Source organism: Conger conger, chromosome 11 (assembly GCF_963514075.1).
Source record: "Conger conger chromosome 11, fConCon1.1, whole genome shotgun sequence".
In the NCBI taxonomy this organism is placed as follows: Eukaryota; Metazoa; Chordata; class Actinopteri; order Anguilliformes; family Congridae; genus Conger; species Conger conger.
Genome location: NC_083770.1, coordinates 47445064 through 47463202, shown reverse-complemented (window position 1 = coordinate 47463202; position 18139 = coordinate 47445064). Strand labels below are relative to the sequence as shown.

Genomic DNA, 18139 nt, shown 5'->3' with positions numbered 1-18139 from the left:
CGGCTCTGTGAGGGGCCACAGCCCAATGGCCCCTCCATTTTCAAGCCCCTCATAATTTCCTTTATTTAATAAATACAATTGCTTATTTACTCAAACACTTTGAGTAAAGAATGTGCATTAGAAGTGATGATATTTACATTTAAAATCAGGTAGACACCACTGACACCACAAATGGATACAGTGTAAACCATGAGGCTAGCAGCACATAGCTAGCAGCGCGTAGCTAGCACCATGAGGCTAGCAGCACATAGCTAGCAGCGCGTAGCTAGCACCATGAGGCTAGCAGCACATAACTAGCAGCGTGTAGCTAGCACCATGAGGCTAGCAGCACATAGTTAGCAGCGCATAGCTAGCACCATGAGGCTAGCAGCACATAGCTAGTAGCACATAGCTAGCACCATGAGGCTAGCAGCACATAGCTGGTAGCACATAGCTAGCGCCATGAGGCTAGCAGCACATAGCTAGCAGCGCGTAGCCAGCACCATGAGGCTAGCAGCGCGTAGCTAGCACCATGAGGCTAGCAGCAGTCTCTCCCCACAGGTGGATGAGCAGGTGCGGGCCTGCTACGAGCAGACCATGAGCGAGTGGCTGGGATGCGAGGCCATCGTGAGGCAGCGGGAGAAGGAGCAGCACGCGGTCGCTCTGGCCAAGTGCTCGTCCGGGGCCAGCATAGACAGCAGCATCCAGAAGATGATGCACCGGGACTCCACCGTCAGCAACGAGGTGAGAAACACAGCCTACACAGCCTCAGTCAGGGATGGGTAGCATTTCAAATGCATGTATGAGAAATACGCTCTCGATGGATATCATGTCAGTGGTGTGTCCATGGAAAAACCTTGTGTGTCCATTTTTTTTTTCTCACATACTGAAAGTTCTCATCTAGGTTTGTGCACTGTAACTAAACAATCAATAAAGTTCAAAATGCTATATGACTGAGACCTATAAATACCAGAAACCTTGTAAATAGGAAAAAATAGGTGTTTTTTATTGTCCCTAAAAATGTACAACCATATGAAAGACAGGTTGCTCAAATCATTTTGGCTTTGGGAGGTTTTATATATTTGATGCATTTTACTGTCCCTGGCCGCTGGTTTGGCTGGTAGATCCCAGGTGCTGTCCTCACACAGATTAGTTTTGGGATTGGAATTGGTTTTAGAATTGGTGTGGGTATTTAGAATTGGTTTTCTAATTGGGTGTTTTAAAAAGTGTTCGCTGTTATCTTGTTTCTCCCCACAAACGTCTGCCCGGTCCCTCCCCTGCCCTCTGCCCTCTGACCTCTCCGTGACCCCCTGGTGTCCCTGTGTCAGTCCTCCCAGAGCTGCAGCTCAGACAGACAGAGTCACGCCCGGCTGCAGAGCGACTCCAGTAGCAGCACGCAGGTAACGCCACTAATCCACAACACGCACACACACACGCACACACACATGCACACACACATGCACACACACGCACACACGTACACACACACGCACACACGTACACACACACACACACACGTACACACACACACACACACACACACACACACACACACACACACACACACACACACACGCACACATGCAAGCACGTACACACATACATATACACACACACATGCACATACTCACACGCACACACACACACACACATACACACACATATACACACACACACACACGTACACACACACACACACACATACACACAAGCACACACACACACACATATACACACAGGCACATACACACACACACACACAAATACACACATGCACATACACACACATACATGCACGTACTCAGACACACACACACACACACACACACATACACACACGCACGCACATACTCACACACACATACACACACGCGCACACACACAAACACACCCACACACACGTACATGCACAGCAGCTACAATTAATCTTTGTCGCATTTTTGTATGTTCTTAATATACACCCTATAATTACAACAACCCACGTGTCTAATGTTATGTATTTCTGCTTTTGTTCGATGTAATTAAAGTGCCACTCTAACCAGGGTGCTTTTGTGCATTACGCCGAAATTGTTTTGCTTTGTAGCAGACCATGTTCCTTGTCATATTATGTCACTTCAATGGAGTCAGGGGATTCAATAGTACATCTATGACCAAACAGTGACGCGCTTTCAGTCCTGTGATATATATTTGGACCCACGTTTTTCTGTCGTTTCTACTTCAATCGTACACCTCTAAGTATCCCTAATAATGTTACATAACTGAATTAAAATTAGCTGAAGCTAAAAAAGACAACTGATTGTAGACTGTGACACGTCCGTATCGTCAGCCCTTGTTTCGGTCCGTTTCGAAAAAAACACCCGTTGAAAATTTTTTAATTGGAGCTCGATGACGCGACGCTGATTAAATTACAGCGGCCGAAGGCTCAGAGCCTGCCACGAGCAGGGGACGAAGAACGACGCGAAATATTGAACCGAACGCCGTTCCTCCGCGCGCCCCTCGGTCACTAAAAGGCCCCCGTCCATTATCAGCGACTACCCGTTATCTGTTCCGCCTGCGTTTCCGTAAAATCCAATTAATCAACCCGCTGCCGAGCCCTGGCCTCTGCCTGGCGGCTGTTTTGATTTGCGTTGCGTCGTGAAAAAAGAGGCCCTGGCAGCACCTCGCAGGGAGAAAAAAAAAAATACTCCCTTTTTCTAGCGTCGGATCAAATTGAGCAGCTAGCTAAGGAGCCATTAGGGTGGGCGACATTAGAGTGATCGATGTGCACTCGCGTACTTACGGGGGCACTTAGATTGGTTTGAGACTGTGGTCAATGAAATGGGATACATGTACTGTGTGCGTTATCGGGTGAAAGAAAATGGCTGTTGAATTAACTAGTGCTGGGCAATATACTTGTTCGGTAATTATACATTTGTTCGATATAATAATGATTAAGGCCACCATGTGGTGTATTGCCTTTCTTTTCTTCTACTCCCATCTTGAAGCATTTCATGTTGCCTGTGAAGTTCGGATGCTTGCTAACGCATCAGGTACGATGAAAGAAAAAAAGATGATCTGATAATTATCAAACGAGTATATCGCTCTGCCTTTGTCGACTTCAGGAACAAATGTGTTAGAACTGACACTCCTCACCGCCACACCTGTTCCTGCCAGCTCTTTTCCCCCGCCTCTCTCCCCTCCGCCCCCTGGAGCTGCCTGCTTCCCTCTGGCTTCTTCTCCTTCCAGGTCTTTGAGTCCGTGGAGGAGGTCGATCAGATCGAGACGGAGCCCAAGAGCGAGGAGACCAAGCAGGCTCCCAAAATCCCCAACGGGGCCCTCCCCAACGGCACCACCTCCCCCGACTCGGGCCACCCGTCTTCCCGCAACTTCTCCATCGCCTCCGGCCTCTCCGACCGCTCCCTCAGCACGGAGGACAGCGGCGCTCCCGAGGCCCTCGCCAAAACTGCCGCGGCCGCCCAGCATCCGCCCGCCCCGCCCGCCCTCGCGAAGCCCGAGCCGGCCCCTGAGGGGCCCCCCAGCTCCGGCCCCGCCCAAAGGGCCCGCTCGCAGTCCCAGCCCAATGGCAAAGAGCCCCAGGCAAAGGACACGTCTGAGAAAGTCTCCAAATACCCCGAAGCAGCGGAAACAGAAGTGCCCAAATCCCCGAAAACAGAGGAGGGGAACAACATTGTTAAGGTAGAAGAAGTACAATCACTTGAAATAGAAGTAGCCAAATCACCCAAAACACTTGTCGCCAAATCACCTAAAACAGAGGATGTGAACAGTCTTAAATCAGAAGAGGTACAATCCCCTGAAACGCACGTCGCCAAATCACCTGAGACGGAGGATGTGAACAGTCTTAAATCAGAAGAGGTACAATCGTCTGAAACAGAAGTTGCCAAATCACCTGAAATTGAGGAGATCAAGTCACCTAAAGGAGAGGAGGTCAGTGTTCCTACATCAGAACAGGTACAATCATCTGAAGCAGAGGTAGCCAAAACACCTGAAATTGAGGGGTCCAAATCACCTAAGACAGAGGAGATCAGTGTCCCTAAATCCGAGGAGATAAAGTCTCCTGAAAGAGAAGTAGCCAAATCACCTGAAATTGAGGAGATCAAGTCACCTAAAATGGAGGAGGCCAGTGTTCCTGAATCAGAGGTCAAATCTCCTGAGCCAGAAGTAGCCATATCACCAAAAACAGAGGAGGTCGAACCCTCTGAAAAAGAGGAGGTTAGTGCTCCGGAAACAGAGGAGCTAAAATCGCCTGAAGCAGAACAGATTAATTCACCAAAAACAGAATCACCAGAAAGAGAGGAGGTTGAGTCACTTGAAACTGAGCTTCTGAAATCACCTACAATAGAGGAAGTGAAGTCACCTAAAACAGAGGGTGTCAAATCACCTGAAACAGAGGGTGTCAAATCACCTGAAACAGAGGGTGTCAAATCACCTGAAACAGTGGAGGTCAAATCACCTGAAACAGTGGAGGTCAAATCACCTGAAACTGTGGAGGTCAAATCACCTGAAACTGTGGAGGTCAAATCACTCGAAACAGAGGCCAAATCACCTGAAACAGAGGCCAAATCACCTGAAACAGAGGCCAAATCTCCTGAAGCAGAGGCCATATCTCCTGAAGCAGAGGCCAAATCTCCTGAAATAGAGGTCAGATCACTGGAAACTGAGGCGGTCGCTGCCCCTGAAGCAGAGGAGCCTGCTGACGTACACGGGAAGGTGGAGTCTCCAGAGATGGAGGAGGTTAAAATTCCCGAAACAGAGCTGGCCCCGTCACCAGAGACAGACGTTGTCACATCTCATGAAACACAAGCCCCCAAAGCTCCCGAAAGGGGGGAAACAGAACAGGTCAAACCAACAGAAGAAGAGGCCGTCGGAGGTACAGGAGTGACAGAGGTGAAATCTCCAGAGCTGGAGGATGTTAAGGTTGAAGAACCTAGTCAAGCAGTCGAGGCTCCACAAATGGAAGTGGGTGGAGCTCCTGAAACAGAACAGGTCAAAACTCCGCCGTCGAATGCCGTCGGGGTGATGATGGAGTTGAGACCTCTGGATATAGAGAACGTCAACGCTCCCGAGAGACCAGACGCGGGAGAGCCTAAACTTCCCGAGGCCGACATTTTCAAGGCCTTCGAAGCGGAGGAAGCCCACGGGGCGAGTGTGGCCTCCAGCACCATAGACACCAGTGAGGCTCCACTCACCATAGAATCCGACGAGTCTCCGTCCGCCATAGAAATGGAGGAGATACCCATGTCCAAGGGGGCCATCATCTCGTGGGAGAGGAAAGGCATGGCCCTGGCGTCTCCCTCGGCGGTGGCCGCCGTCCTGGGGGAGGCCGCCGGGGCCGGGCTCCCGGTGCTGGAGCTGCGGCTGGATGAGGCGGGGGAGAAGCCCAGCCCGGAGGGCACCGAGTCGGTCCTGTCTGAGGAGCCCGAGATGGAGAGCCTCTTCCCCCAGTTCGACTCGCTGGCCGTGGCCGCGGAGATGAAGAACGAGGTGGTCTCCCCCGTCTCGTCCATCGGAACCACCTACTCCGTAAGTCCCAGCTTCCTAAATGGTGAATGGTCTGCGTTTATATAGCGCCTATTATCCAAAGCGCCGTACAATTGATGCTTCTCATTCACCCATTCACACACACACACACACACTCACACTCACACTCACACTCACACACCAACGGCGATTGGTTGCCATGCAAGGCACCAACCAGCTGCATTTCGTGATTAGGTGTCTTGCTCAGGGACACTTATACACACCCATGGTGGGATCGAACCGGCAACCCTTCGACTGCCAGGCGACTGCTCTTACCTACTGAGCCAATGACGCCCCTCCTTTCTTTCAGGGAGACATCTGTTGAAGGGCTTGGGAAGGGTTAAACCATCACCCGAGCCGACGAGGTGAATGTGTCGGGAGTACTGCTGAAAATGAAATCGCCTGTTTGTTTTTTCCTCTCGTCACAGCAAGAGCTGCTGGATATGTACACTATCAACCTGCACCGCATCGAGAAGGACGTCCAACGCTGCGACAGGAACTACTGGTACTTCACCCCTGCAAACCTGGAGAAACTGCGCAATGTCATGTGCAGGTATCCGAGTCTTTTTTTAAATTTATTATCTTTTTGCAGAGAAACCGGAACAATCTTTTCTTTTGTTCACATAACATCCAGTGGTATAAATGAATTCTAACTGAAGCATTTGAACCCGTTGATGTGTAGGTTTATTTTAAGTCAGTGTTCTAGAACTCACTAACTTTCAGTTACCAGCAGTGATTGTTACATCAGCATTAGAGAGTTCAGTTAACATTCTAATCATATATTTGTGATCTTTCACCTTAAATCACGAAGTTGTATACCTTGCCCAGGGGTAGTGCCAAAACTACTCTGAATCTACTACTCTACAATCCCATTTAGGGCAGGAGTACATTATATGACTTGCGGGTTCCCGATTGTTCATTTCAGTCCGGGACCAAATCATAAGAAAAGTAGGACTGGCTTAAGGGCTCCCGATAGTTTTTTGACACCATTGTCCTGAATTTGTTGAGTGTGAGAAGTCCTGCAAGAAGATTCTATTTCGATTCCCGTTGATTCCTGTTTTCAGGTCTGGAAATCGGAAGCCTGTGTAGTCTATGCTCTCGTCTGACCGGTTGTCACAGTGCGATCTCGCAAAGTGTGAGAGGCTAACTTTGTAACCCGTGAGAAAATTATATAATGTCCCACCCTTGCTGACCATCACACTACTCTGCCACTCATCTGGATTTCCTGTTAGTCCTCCCTCACCCTGCGAAATCATCCTTCACAACCATTTACCGTCTAACCATCCACTTCTCTCCTGCAGCAGTGTGGTCTCGGAGAAAGTGCATTGTGACAGCGTAAAAATGTGCGTGGCACTTACGTCCACTTATGTATTCCTAAATAATTCGGGAGCCTGATCAGTCGAATCCTTTTCCCTCAGATACGCTCATCAGTCTGAGGGTGTGCATGCATTTTAATCGCTGGCCTGCGGTGACTGTTTTTTTTCCCTTGCAGCTACGTTTGGCAGCACCTGGAGATCGGCTATGTGCAGGGCATGTGTGACCTGCTGGCTCCACTCTTAGTCATTCTGGACGACGGTGAGTCATCGCGTCATCGGCAGGCGGTGTGCGCATTTCTCATTCTCCCTGCTGATGCTATTTCTCTCTCTCTTTTTTTCTTTCTTTCTTTCTTTCTCTCTCTCATGCGTGTCTCGTCTCAGAGGCCATGGCCTTCAGCTGCTTCACTGAGCTCATGAAGAGGATGAACCAGAACTTCCCTCACGGTGGAGCCATGGACACTCACTTTGCCAACATGCGATCCCTCATCCAGGTAACACACACACACACTCACACGCTCACACATAGACCCACACACTCACACACACACACACACACACACTCACACGCTCACACATAGACCCACACACTCACACACACTCATACACTCACACACTCACACACAGACACACACACTCACACAGAGCTGCACACACTCACACATAGACACACACACTCACACACTCACACAGAGCTGCACACACACACACACACACACACACACAGAGCTGCACACACTCACACATGAGAGAGGCCAGACTGGTCTTAAGTGGATAGGCTACAGCAGCAGAAGACCAATAAGTCTAAGACAATAAGACTGATAAATACCTAATAAAGTGCTCAGGCGCACCCTTAAAGCTGTTTAAAGGGCCGTGTGCTGTGCTGTAAGAGCAGGGAATGCGCTAATGCGCGTTGCGCTCTCGGGAGACGGACGCAGTCGGTTCTCAGTCAGGCGTGCGGGGAGGCTGGGCAGAGGCGCCCGGCGCATGGCCAACTCTTTCTGCTCCTTCTGGAGACGGCGAGGAGCAGACGGTCGAGAAAATGACTCGACAAATGAATAAACACCAGTGTAAACACAGGGCTGACCCTGAATGTAAGCTCTCCGTTCCTTTCGATTTCTCCTTCTCTCTCTTTTTCTCTCCCCCTCTTTTTTATGTACTGTTTCTCCCTCCTTCCACCCATCTCTCCCCTCCGTAATCCCCCCCTCTCTCTCACTCTCACTCTCTCACTCTCTCCCCCTTTCCCCCTCTCCCTCTCCCTCTCTTTCTCTCTCTCTCTCCCTCCCACTCTCTCTCTCCCTCTCTCTCACTCTCTCTCTCCCCCTTTCCCCCTCTCCCCCTCTCACTCTCCCTCTCTCACTCTCTCCCTCCCACTCTCTCTCTCCCTCTCTCTCACTCTCACTCTCTCCCCCTTTCCCCCTCTCCCCCTCTCACTCTCCCTCTCTCACTCTCTCCCTCCCTCTCTCACTCTCCCTCTCTCTCTCTCTCCCTCTCCCTCTCTCTCTCCCTGTGTGTGTAGATCCTGGACTCTGAGCTGTTTGAGCTCATGCACCAGAACGGAGACTACACGCACTTCTATTTCTGCTACCGCTGGTTTTTACTGGACTTCAAACGAGGTAATGCCCTGCCGTGGGATTGGTCAAAGCCTATCAGACTTCTCCTTTTCCTCAATGTACCTCATCGCCGGCGAAATGCAAAACACTCCCAATACAAAGCCGACGAGATTTGCACTTAACGAACCATTGCGCTTCAAGCAACTTTGAGACTGTGCCCACTTGATCCGCTATGACGTTAATTGCGGTCCGGAGAGAGCGTTTGTGTACGGCGGTAGGCTTTGGGTCAGACGTGTGGCTTTGAATGAGAAACAGACAGGGATCAACACTGGCGAATTACAGCCAGAAGTGAAGTTTTAAGAACAAAACAAGCAAAGCTGAGTGCTTAGACGGCCCCAGAACCCCATCCTCCTAATGACTCCCTCTATTCTGTCTCAGAGCTGGTGTATGATGATGTGTTCGCTGTGTGGGAGACGATTTGGGCCGCCAAGTACACCTCTTCGGGCCATTTTGTGCTTTTCATCGCCTTGGCACTGGTGGAAATCTACCGGGACATCATCCTGGAGAACAACATGGACTTCACCGACATCATCAAGTTCTTCAACGGTGAGCCAACGGGCAGGGCAGCCTTGCGTCAGACCACGTGCCTGGAGCGCATGCGTTTTAAACTGTGACTCATTAACATCACCGGGGATTGATGCTGGAACACTGCTGGCCACCAGATCTAATGTTAAAGAAATATCAGTTGGGGAAACTGTTGGGGAACAGCCTTACTGCATAGGGGAACTCTTTTTAGTTCTTTATCATTGGTGTGAAGGGCGAAAGCTCCCATAAAAATGACCATTTTATCTGACAGAGAACCTTTTATCTAGATGAGTAATGGTAAGTGGTAAATTAACTGAATTTATATACTGCTATTTTCCAAAGTGCTTTACAATGAATGCCTCTCATTCATCCTTTCACACACACACACACACACACACACACGAGCCATGCAAGGCACCAATCAGCTCGTCAGGAGCAATTGGGGGTTAGGTCTCTTGTTGTTAATGTTGCCCACCAGATGAGGTTGTTCTGTTGTTCTAATCACAGGGTTGCTTCTGGAAACATTTTTCCTGAGAGCAGAGACGACTGAAGCCGCTTCTTGTCTCTGTTCTCTGTGCAGAAATGGCCGAGCACCACAATATCAAGCAGATCCTGACTCTGGCCCGAGACCTGGTGTGCAAGGTGCAGACGCTCATCGAGAACAAGTGATTCCAAGGACCGGCCCTTTTCCGCTAACTCATTCCGCAACAGGCTTCCCAGCATCCTCTCTGTCCCAGCCGTGTCCAATCAGAGGCCTCACCCATCAGTCCTCTCAGTTTAACACCATTTCCCCGTCCGCCGCCATTAACCAGCTCAACATTCACATCCATCGACCTGATACCTCTCTGTGTGTTCCGTACAAACCTAGCGTAACCCGTAGTCCGTGTGCTTAAGCCGTTACCATGGCGCCATATGGAATCGGTGGGTGCCGCACGGAGACTGTGGCTCTCTGCGGGTTGTTATATTTGTGCAAGGCTGGTCCTCATCTGGGCCTGACTCCTCCAGGCACGATCAAAATATCCTGCGCAGACAGCGGTTAGCAGGTGTCCGCCGTTGCCCGCGGTTACCGACCGGAGCGCGCGCGAGAGCATCGCTCAGGCGGCGTTTTCACAGAGAGCGGAGGGGGGGGGGGGGGGGCAGCGAGCGTTTTTTGGAGCGACGCGGGGCTCTGAGGCCAGCCTTGCCAACCCGAACGGAGAGAGCAACAGTTCCCTGCCTCCCTGTGCCAACGCCTCAGTGTCAGGCCAGAACTAGCGCCATGGAGGGTCTGGTTCCCGGGCAGCAGTGCAGTATCCTATTGCCTATCGTATTTCCACGCTGTTCCCGCAAAAAGCGGAAAAAGGATTCTGTTCATGCGGTGACTTTCAGAACCCTTTCAGCCACATCCCTGTCGGCCGTGTTGTTTGCCTCAAGGTGCTCGGGTTTTCCTCCAGGGTTCGTTTTTGTGTGGCATGTGTGTGTGCGTGATGAAGGAATCTGTGCTGCCTATTTAGAAAGTGTGGAGGCCACACACATACGTACACTGACTCTCCATCACGTCTCTGACTCACCTCAATGTCAAAGTCCCGCTGCTCATTTCAGTATGTTTTTAGCAGACTAGTCTTAATATCCTCTTCACCCAGCCAATGTGCCATAAAAACACGCTTTTACTCTGCAGAGGCAAATGAAAGAAAGACCTCATTGTATGTCCTGCCTTAATTTGATCTGTCCTTGCATGGGAGGGTCACATATTGCCATCACTGTTAAGTCCTCAGTGGTCACTTACACAGACCACTTATATTGCTGGAGTCATTTTCACAAACTGTAGTGCGAGCCGCTGTTGTCTGAATCGCTGTGGATACCGTGAATGAATCCTCGCTCGCGAGAATGCGGTCCACAGAGCCTCTCCGCTAATGTTCTGTATGTACGTAGGATGAATATTGCTTCTGTCACACAAAGTAGAATATTATTATAATGGTCGTCGGGCGTCTTCGTGTTGACTGCTTCCCTGTCGGCGTTTTACGTGAGCCCACGGTTTCCAGGGAAACGTCTCTCTGCGAGATAGTTCAGATGCACCATTAGCTTTTCACACCAGAAAATGGCACTCTGACAAGGGAGGCTGAGGCTGTTTTTTTCCTGCGTTTCTGTAGACAGCAGATGATTACCCTCTTAATTCAGCAGAGAGAAAGGAAGGAAAGAGGCCCCCCCTCTCCCCCCTGCGGAGGTAATAGTAGGGACCCGCGTCCTGTTGAGGACTACTGCATCCTCTCTCAGCTGGCTTTTAGGACGTCAGTAGGCACATCCTCCAATCAGAAGGAGGCTGCTTTCTCAGAGCGAGGCAGGCTGCTCTCCTATTCCGCTTGTGTGTAGGGACACGCTGGACACATTGCATTCTGGGAAGGAAAGTCGATGCAGGAACGTGCTGAAGCCCTCTCAGTAATTTAGTCTAATTGCCAGTGTTTTGAGTGACCTTTGACCTTTTTTTTCCCCTCATCTGGCCTTTGTGTTCATTCTGATGTCTCTGTATATTGCTGTTTGTGAATTGTACTGTAATAAGGGGAAATAATCAACTCTTAATTAAAAAAAAACTTAAACAAAATATCTTATATATTATTATATAGAGAGAAACGTATATGATGTACATGTGAATTATGGTTTTCTGGACATGGAAAGAATACAAAAAGCAACAAAAGAAAAATAAAGAATATATAACAGTGCTCTTATTTATTTTCTCATTATTATTCAGTGAATCACTGTATATTATGTAAATCATGTGCTGCTTACTCAATATCTTCTAATGTCCTTTTGCATTTTATTGTCGTTTTGCACCACTTTGATGCTTTATTTATTTTTATTTATTTATTCTCTTTTTTTCATTTCAAGAGCTGAGAAGTCCACCCAAGTAGTCGTAAAGGTTGAGAGAAGACTTGGTGTACAATTCAATGTGTGCAATCAACACTGCTGCTGCGAGCGTGGGGGAACGGTTCATATTTAATGGGGGAAAGTTTTGTCTTTGATTGATTGTGTACATATAGTTGCTTTACGCATTTAGCCAAACCCAATTAAGGCACGTGGAGCGTGCCACTCAGGTCGTAGGGAAAGGGAAAGCCCCGCTGATAAAAAGGATTGTGCTTCAGTCTCGGAGATCGTCTGTAGTGTAAGCGGCGCTTTTCCGTGTGTCTAAGGAGCATGGAAGCCTGGGAATTGTGCCACACGGTGACCTAGTGATGTAAATAGCAAGAACCTGCTCCCTTAAATCTAACTGACAAAGTATATTTATCTGACAGACTTGAGTCAATTCACATTGCTGCCTTTAGTAATGGATCGTTAATATTATATGATCGAAACCGTGAGCTTTTTCCCTCCGCAAAATCCAAGCTACAGACCCGGAAGTCAATCTATTGCTCCAACAACCGATCGGGCGGTCATGTATGGCTTATGTAGGACTTTAAATGGTTTCACTGTCTCGTGAAATAACTCAGCGTTCGTGTTCTTTTCCTTGAATTACATCAGTTCAGATGTTGTTTTTTACGTGTGTGAAATATCTTGTATTGAGTATTATGGTAGCTCTTTGTGAATGCAAACTACTGTATGTTACAGCGAAATATCAAGAAAATCAACTATTTGTATATTTTATTTATTCATTAGTTTTGCTTTTCTATACTAAGCTAAGATGTTTGTTATTTTGTGACTGGTCATAAACAATATATTACAAATAAAACTAAATCTAAATATATATTAAATGGTCTATGTATTTATAATAAAAAATCAATAAAATGGAATTGTTCTTATTTTTCCAATCGCCTTTCTAGTGAAGTTTTATTGAAATGTCCATGTTTGCTATTTTTGTGTTACATTCTTTTTTCAGAATTTTTGTGCACTACTTTTATATGAATAGTAAAACATCTATATGGGGGCAACAAGAGCAGGTGACATGGCTCAGGCAGTAAGAGCAGTCGTCTCATTGGCTCCGGCAGTAAGAGCAGTCGTCTCATTGGCTCAGGCAGTAAGAGCAGTCGTCTGGCAGTCGAAGGGTTGCCAGTTCGATCCCCTACCCGGGCTGTGTCCCTGAGCAAGACACCTAACCCCCAAATGCTCCTGACGAGCTGGTCGGTGCCTTGCATGGCAGCCAATCGCCGTTGGTGTGTGAGTGTGTGTATGAATGGCTGTATGAATGGGTGAATGAGAAGCATCAATTGTACAGCGCTTTGGATAAAGGTGCTATATAAATGCCAACCAAGAGGGCAGTCGGAGGGTTGCCGGTTCAATTCCCACCCTGGGCGTGTCGAAGTGTCCCTGAGCAAGACCCCAAACCTCCAAATGCTCCTGACGAGCTGGTTGGTGTGTGAGTGTGTGTATGAACGGATGAATGAGAAGCATCAATTGTACAGCGCTTTGGATAAAGGCACTATATAAATGCCAACCATTTACCCTATGGAGACTGACTGTAGAACAGTTTAATAAACAAAACATCACCTGTGATATACCCTACTGTAGACAGCGGCCACATTGTGGAGTAGTACTGATGATCCTTATTACAGTGGTAGTCATAATAATACACATTAATAAACATGAATACACTCAGTCGGACAAATCTATTAAGTAAATAGTGAATGTCTATTAACAAGTGAAGCTGGTATTGAGCCACAACATCAGTCAGGTTTAAGAATGATCTGTTTCAGACAAATTCATTTTGAACAGTAGACAAAAGTTATGAAGAAAAAACTTTTTTTTTTTTTTTCTCCTGCAAGGGAGCGTTGTGTTCTCTCTGTGGCAGCGAGTTAACTTTGCGTTTCCTCCTCCCCCACGCGTCTGCCGTCGCGGGGAAGAGACACGTTCTACGTCAGCCTTCACCCTCCCACTCACTGGCCGTCATTACTGAACTCTGGAGATACACAGCAAGTACCACAGAATCCATGACAGCCATAAGCCGCCCTTTAAGAACCTTGAATGGGTGAGTCACCAGAGGCAGTCCCCCCCCTTCCCCCTTTTTGTTCAACGTCACACATTACTACTCGGTTTATACCACAGCTCAATGACCACAGAATGTATTTGGTAACGTGTGCCAGTGAATTTTCTTTCATGCAAGGTCAAATTACATTTCTGAAAACGGTAACATGAACCCACAGTTTCCATAAATTCATACATTTATGATCATATTCCTAATATTAATTTTTAAAGGCAGAAAATTATGTATTCTATTGAACTATCCAATCAGTTGTGCTAGCTACGGTGAGAATATATTGCTCATCTAGTATCTGCAGAAGAGGAAATATTGTTCGATATTATGTAATGACCTTCACCACATCCTCTCACATTGTTTTCTTGCACTTTTTTTTTTTTTTTAGGTTTGAATGATTACTTTCTCTCCTCCCAAGACCAAGTTATTCAGTTATTTTCGTCCCCTGTAGGGGCATGAGTCTGTGCCCTTAATCCCAAGAACCATTTATTCTACTATGCTGAAATCTACTCTACAGGGGACATTCAATAAAAAAATGTATCATATTTTAATTTAATTTAATTTAATTGCATGGATTGATTTTTGTCATCCTAGACACTTGTATTATCACTTGTATCAAAGAATTACAATACTCATGAGGCTAATATTAGTCAATGCTGGCATCAACATTCTCATTCAAATGTCACTTCTGGCCTGGAATAAGCCTGAACTAGAAGCATGACTGAAAACTCGCACCGGCAAAAACTCACACTCTTCAAAGACAAAGCCATGCTTTGTGCAAGCACACAGCGCTTAATGTGCCGCCCCGCGGGTCTTCAACAGAACAAGTTGTTGAGTACACAAAAGGTCTGTTTAAATACTGCACCTTAAGGGTCCAAGAGGAGTGTGAGGGATGCATAGAACTGAGGATACTTATAGAAAACATGGTTATACACATGTGTATATATTCCAATATACAGTCAGGTCCATACATATTTGGACATTGACCAAAAAGTTATTGTTATTTTAGCTGTTTACCACAGGATATTGGAGTTGAAAGTAAATAATGAATATGAACTATGGAAGTGCAGACTTTCAGCTTTAATTTCATTTGAATTCATTTCAGACCTGCCCTCCTCTCTGGCCCCTGGAAGCTGTGTCAAAGTTTTTTATATAGACCCAGGGCCATGTTTAATATATTGTATAGTGCTTGTTTTTACAAGAAAATAGCACGAGAGAATAAGTAAAATAACGTGGCCGTTGGCCTTTTAACATTCTCTTCTGTGTCCACTTTGCGTCTTCCATGGGCTCAACATCGCGCGGCTCTGAAATATTTATATTCAATGTCATGCTGCATTTAACTTCCATGAATCACGTGCATAAAAAGCACAGCACAGGACATGTGTGCCTTGAAATGTAACTGGATTGTCTTCTGATCACGCGGGAGCATTGTTTATGAGGCTCATGCCGAGTTGATAGTCACAGACCTCAGAAGATTGTACATGATATGTCTGGCCGAGAATGAAAACAGTATTTATTGATTTTTCCTTGGAAAGCGCAGGGTGTTTACCGGAACCTTGGGCAACGTGACCTCGGAAAGTGACATGCAATCTCCATGTTATTCACCATGCTTGAAGAACCAGAAGAGCCAAACGGTCAGGAAATAAGTAATTAAGTAATTAAGTATCAAGAGAAAGCTGTAACATCATCAGTAAATGCCCGAATGAAGTTAACAGTATGCACTTTGGAGGTTAAAGCCAACTAATCTCTTCTCTCCCAAATTTATGAAGGATTTTGTTTTTGATAACAAGAGGAATTACAATTGTGTTGAAAAAAATACAATTAGAAAAATCTGAATCAGCTTTCATATGACATTTAATTCATATTTATTTTACTTTCCACATATATTATTATATTATAGGCCGATTTGACACTAGATTCTATTGTGCCTTATACAATCACAGAGACAGGTATGGTTAAATATTATCATGATACTCGACTGATCGATGAGCTGGAATCTTTAGCTCTGCAAACACTGCGGGCAGTAGGTGGCAGCATGACATTTTATTCCGGTCGTATAAAAACATGATCTCGGTTTTGGAGATCTCTTATTATTCGTGATTCTGGTGACGATGGATTATTTGTTCCCAAGGACATACCGCGTCAGTTCAACATAACCCTGGCTGTCCCAAAAAAGGACCTGACCAGTGTGAATAGCTACATTGGACGTTTCAAATCGTGGTTAATAAAGAAACACATTTCGTTCCCTATTTAATGATTCGATTTGGAGTTCCGGTTGTTACTTGGAGCGGAATTGTAAAGTTCCGTTCTGTAATTTTTGTTTCGCTTGTTCCGGCAATGAAAGCTCTCTATTCATTTTACTATCTTTTACGAGTACGTCATCAATATACGCCGCCGATTAATCACGTGGTCCATGAGAAGTCAAGACCGCAAAAGGCACCTGAAGACGAAAATTGAAAAGGAATTCAACGAACTATATAGTAGTTTCAGATTTATATATTATTTCCAAGTTACACTGTTACTTTTTGTCTGTTCTTTGATTACACTCAAACTTGTGATGTTGAGTTATTTATGCGTATGCTTGAAGTCAATTTCACATCGGTTTTAAGGCTGTAGTTCCTCAGTGGCGCATATTTTGGACAATGAATAGTGTTGGGGAGGGCTGCACGGACTTCAAGCGAGAATACGATCTGTGTTTTAATCGCTGGTTCGCTGAGAAATTCCTGAAAGGAGACCGGAGCGGCGACCCGTGCACTGAGATGTTCAAAAAATATCAAGTGTGTGTTCAGGTAATGTAATGTCAGGAGAGACAACAACAATCTCACGAATTCCCTGTAGCCTAGCTACCTAATTTGATAGTTTGTGAAAACAAGGTAGCAGCTGAATACGCCAAATTGCATCCCATCTAGGAATTTGATTATTTGATCATATTTGTTCGTCAAAAATAGCCAGGTAATAGCAATAACAGGTTGTCTTATGTTCATACGCATTTGCCTGCCTGTCTGATCACATTAAACACGCTTACAACATGGTATGAATTAAGGATTTCATTCTGCTGCTATTTTCTTTTTACACGATTGCAGTGCTAGAATGTGTTTCACATGGGGGACATTTCAACTGTAAGCTGTATTAACACGACTTTCACTTTGCAATTGCAGAAGGCCATCAAGGACAAAGACATCCCGATTGATGGTGTCGAATTCATGGGACCCAACAAGGAGAAGCCAGAAAGCTGATGGATGATATGACTCCTCTTTTGGCTTGATCTTTTTACGGTTGATGGAAATTAGCGGGCTGAGCTGGGGTGGGGGATTGAGACTGGTGTCAAACATGTCATTTATATCAAGAAAGAGGTCTAATAAAGGTATTGTGATTTTAATCCTTGGGGAATTCCGAAAATCTGAACATTTAAAAAAATGCCTTTTAAAACCAAAAAGAGGACTGACTGTTTGTGCCACTGTATGTGCAGCTGGATTAAACCATTGGGTAATGTGACAGAAAGGATGCATCCACAACAGTTCAGAAACCTGGCTTCCTAAAAAAAAGAATGCTGGGTGTTTTGGGTGCTTGCCTAGCCTCACGGAATAAGAGGCCTGTTTGCTTGATTAGAGTGATTAGTCCGTTCGCTTTTACGGATAACACAGACGAATATTTAAACCAATTGTTTCTGTGATGCACTGCAGAACCAAAACATAATTATGTCTTATATTTAGACTAAACACATTATTTATGTAATTATAAAATGAGATATTTTCCTTGATAGAAAGAAAAAATAATTCAAGACTAAAACTTGAAAATTGTTTTAAAGGCACTTTTCTACCATATTTTCTTGTAATATTGCTTCTTGACTCCTGCGTTTTCTTTTAAACATACATTTACCATTTCCATGCAGATCTGTAACCCTGGATTGTATAATGTACTTTTGCTAATATCAACTGGCTTCTACTACAGCCACATAAGATGCATTTTCAAGCAGGAATTTTTTTTGTCGACCATTGTCATTTGTACCCATGCAGGCAAAACAATAAACTTGAAAATCAAATGATTGTTTTTCTTCTTTTTATTATCGCTATGGAAATATTCGCAATGATATGACACCGCACATGCATTAAATATTGATAAAGATTCGAGTTCTGATTAAACATCCACGGCATTCTTGTTAAATTATTCTGAGCAGAAAAGGTTTTGACTGGATTTTGCGACCAATAATTATAAACTGGCGCTACATGGCCATGTATTACAGGGCTAATTTA

At 45.8% G+C, this 18139-nt stretch overlaps 2 protein-coding genes across 2 annotated transcripts in view; both read left to right on the top strand.

Annotated features, from left to right (window-relative positions):
- The window catches only part of sgsm1a (small G protein signaling modulator 1a), a 65495-nt gene extending 55439 nt beyond the window's left edge, over nucleotides 1-10056 (top strand). Inside the window, exons 18-26 of the mRNA XM_061259482.1 lie at nucleotides 541-723; nucleotides 1308-1379; nucleotides 3205-5499; nucleotides 5925-6049; nucleotides 6989-7071; nucleotides 7194-7303; nucleotides 8329-8425; nucleotides 8801-8968; nucleotides 9528-10056. Coding sequence (XP_061115466.1) covers nucleotides 541-723; nucleotides 1308-1379; nucleotides 3205-5499; nucleotides 5925-6049; nucleotides 6989-7071; nucleotides 7194-7303; nucleotides 8329-8425; nucleotides 8801-8968; nucleotides 9528-9616 — 3222 coding nt within the window. The 3' untranslated portion in view covers nucleotides 9617-10056. The remainder of the gene's footprint in view (nucleotides 1-540; nucleotides 724-1307; nucleotides 1380-3204; nucleotides 5500-5924; nucleotides 6050-6988; nucleotides 7072-7193; nucleotides 7304-8328; nucleotides 8426-8800; nucleotides 8969-9527) is intronic.
- Nucleotides 10057-16262: 6206 nt separating this feature from the next.
- triap1 (TP53 regulated inhibitor of apoptosis 1) lies at nucleotides 16263-17928 on the top strand. The gene is made up of 2 exons (XM_061261391.1): nucleotides 16263-16675; nucleotides 17045-17928. Exons 1-2 carry the CDS (start codon nucleotides 16529-16531, stop codon nucleotides 17120-17122), a joined length of 225 nt encoding a protein of 74 aa, XP_061117375.1. The 5' UTR covers nucleotides 16263-16528; the 3' UTR covers nucleotides 17123-17928.
- The last annotated feature ends 211 nt before the right edge of the window (nucleotides 17929-18139 follow it).

Excerpts from the sequence above, each read along its gene's own strand:
- triap1 (XM_061261391.1), top strand. The coding sequence starts at position 16,529 with ATGAATAGTGTTGGGGAGGGCTGCACGGACTTCAAGCGAGAATACGAT. Across the intron at positions 16,676-17,044 it reads AATATCAAGTGTGTGTTCAG|AAGGCCATCAAGGACAAAGA; the intron begins GTAATGTAATGT and ends TTGCAATTGCAG.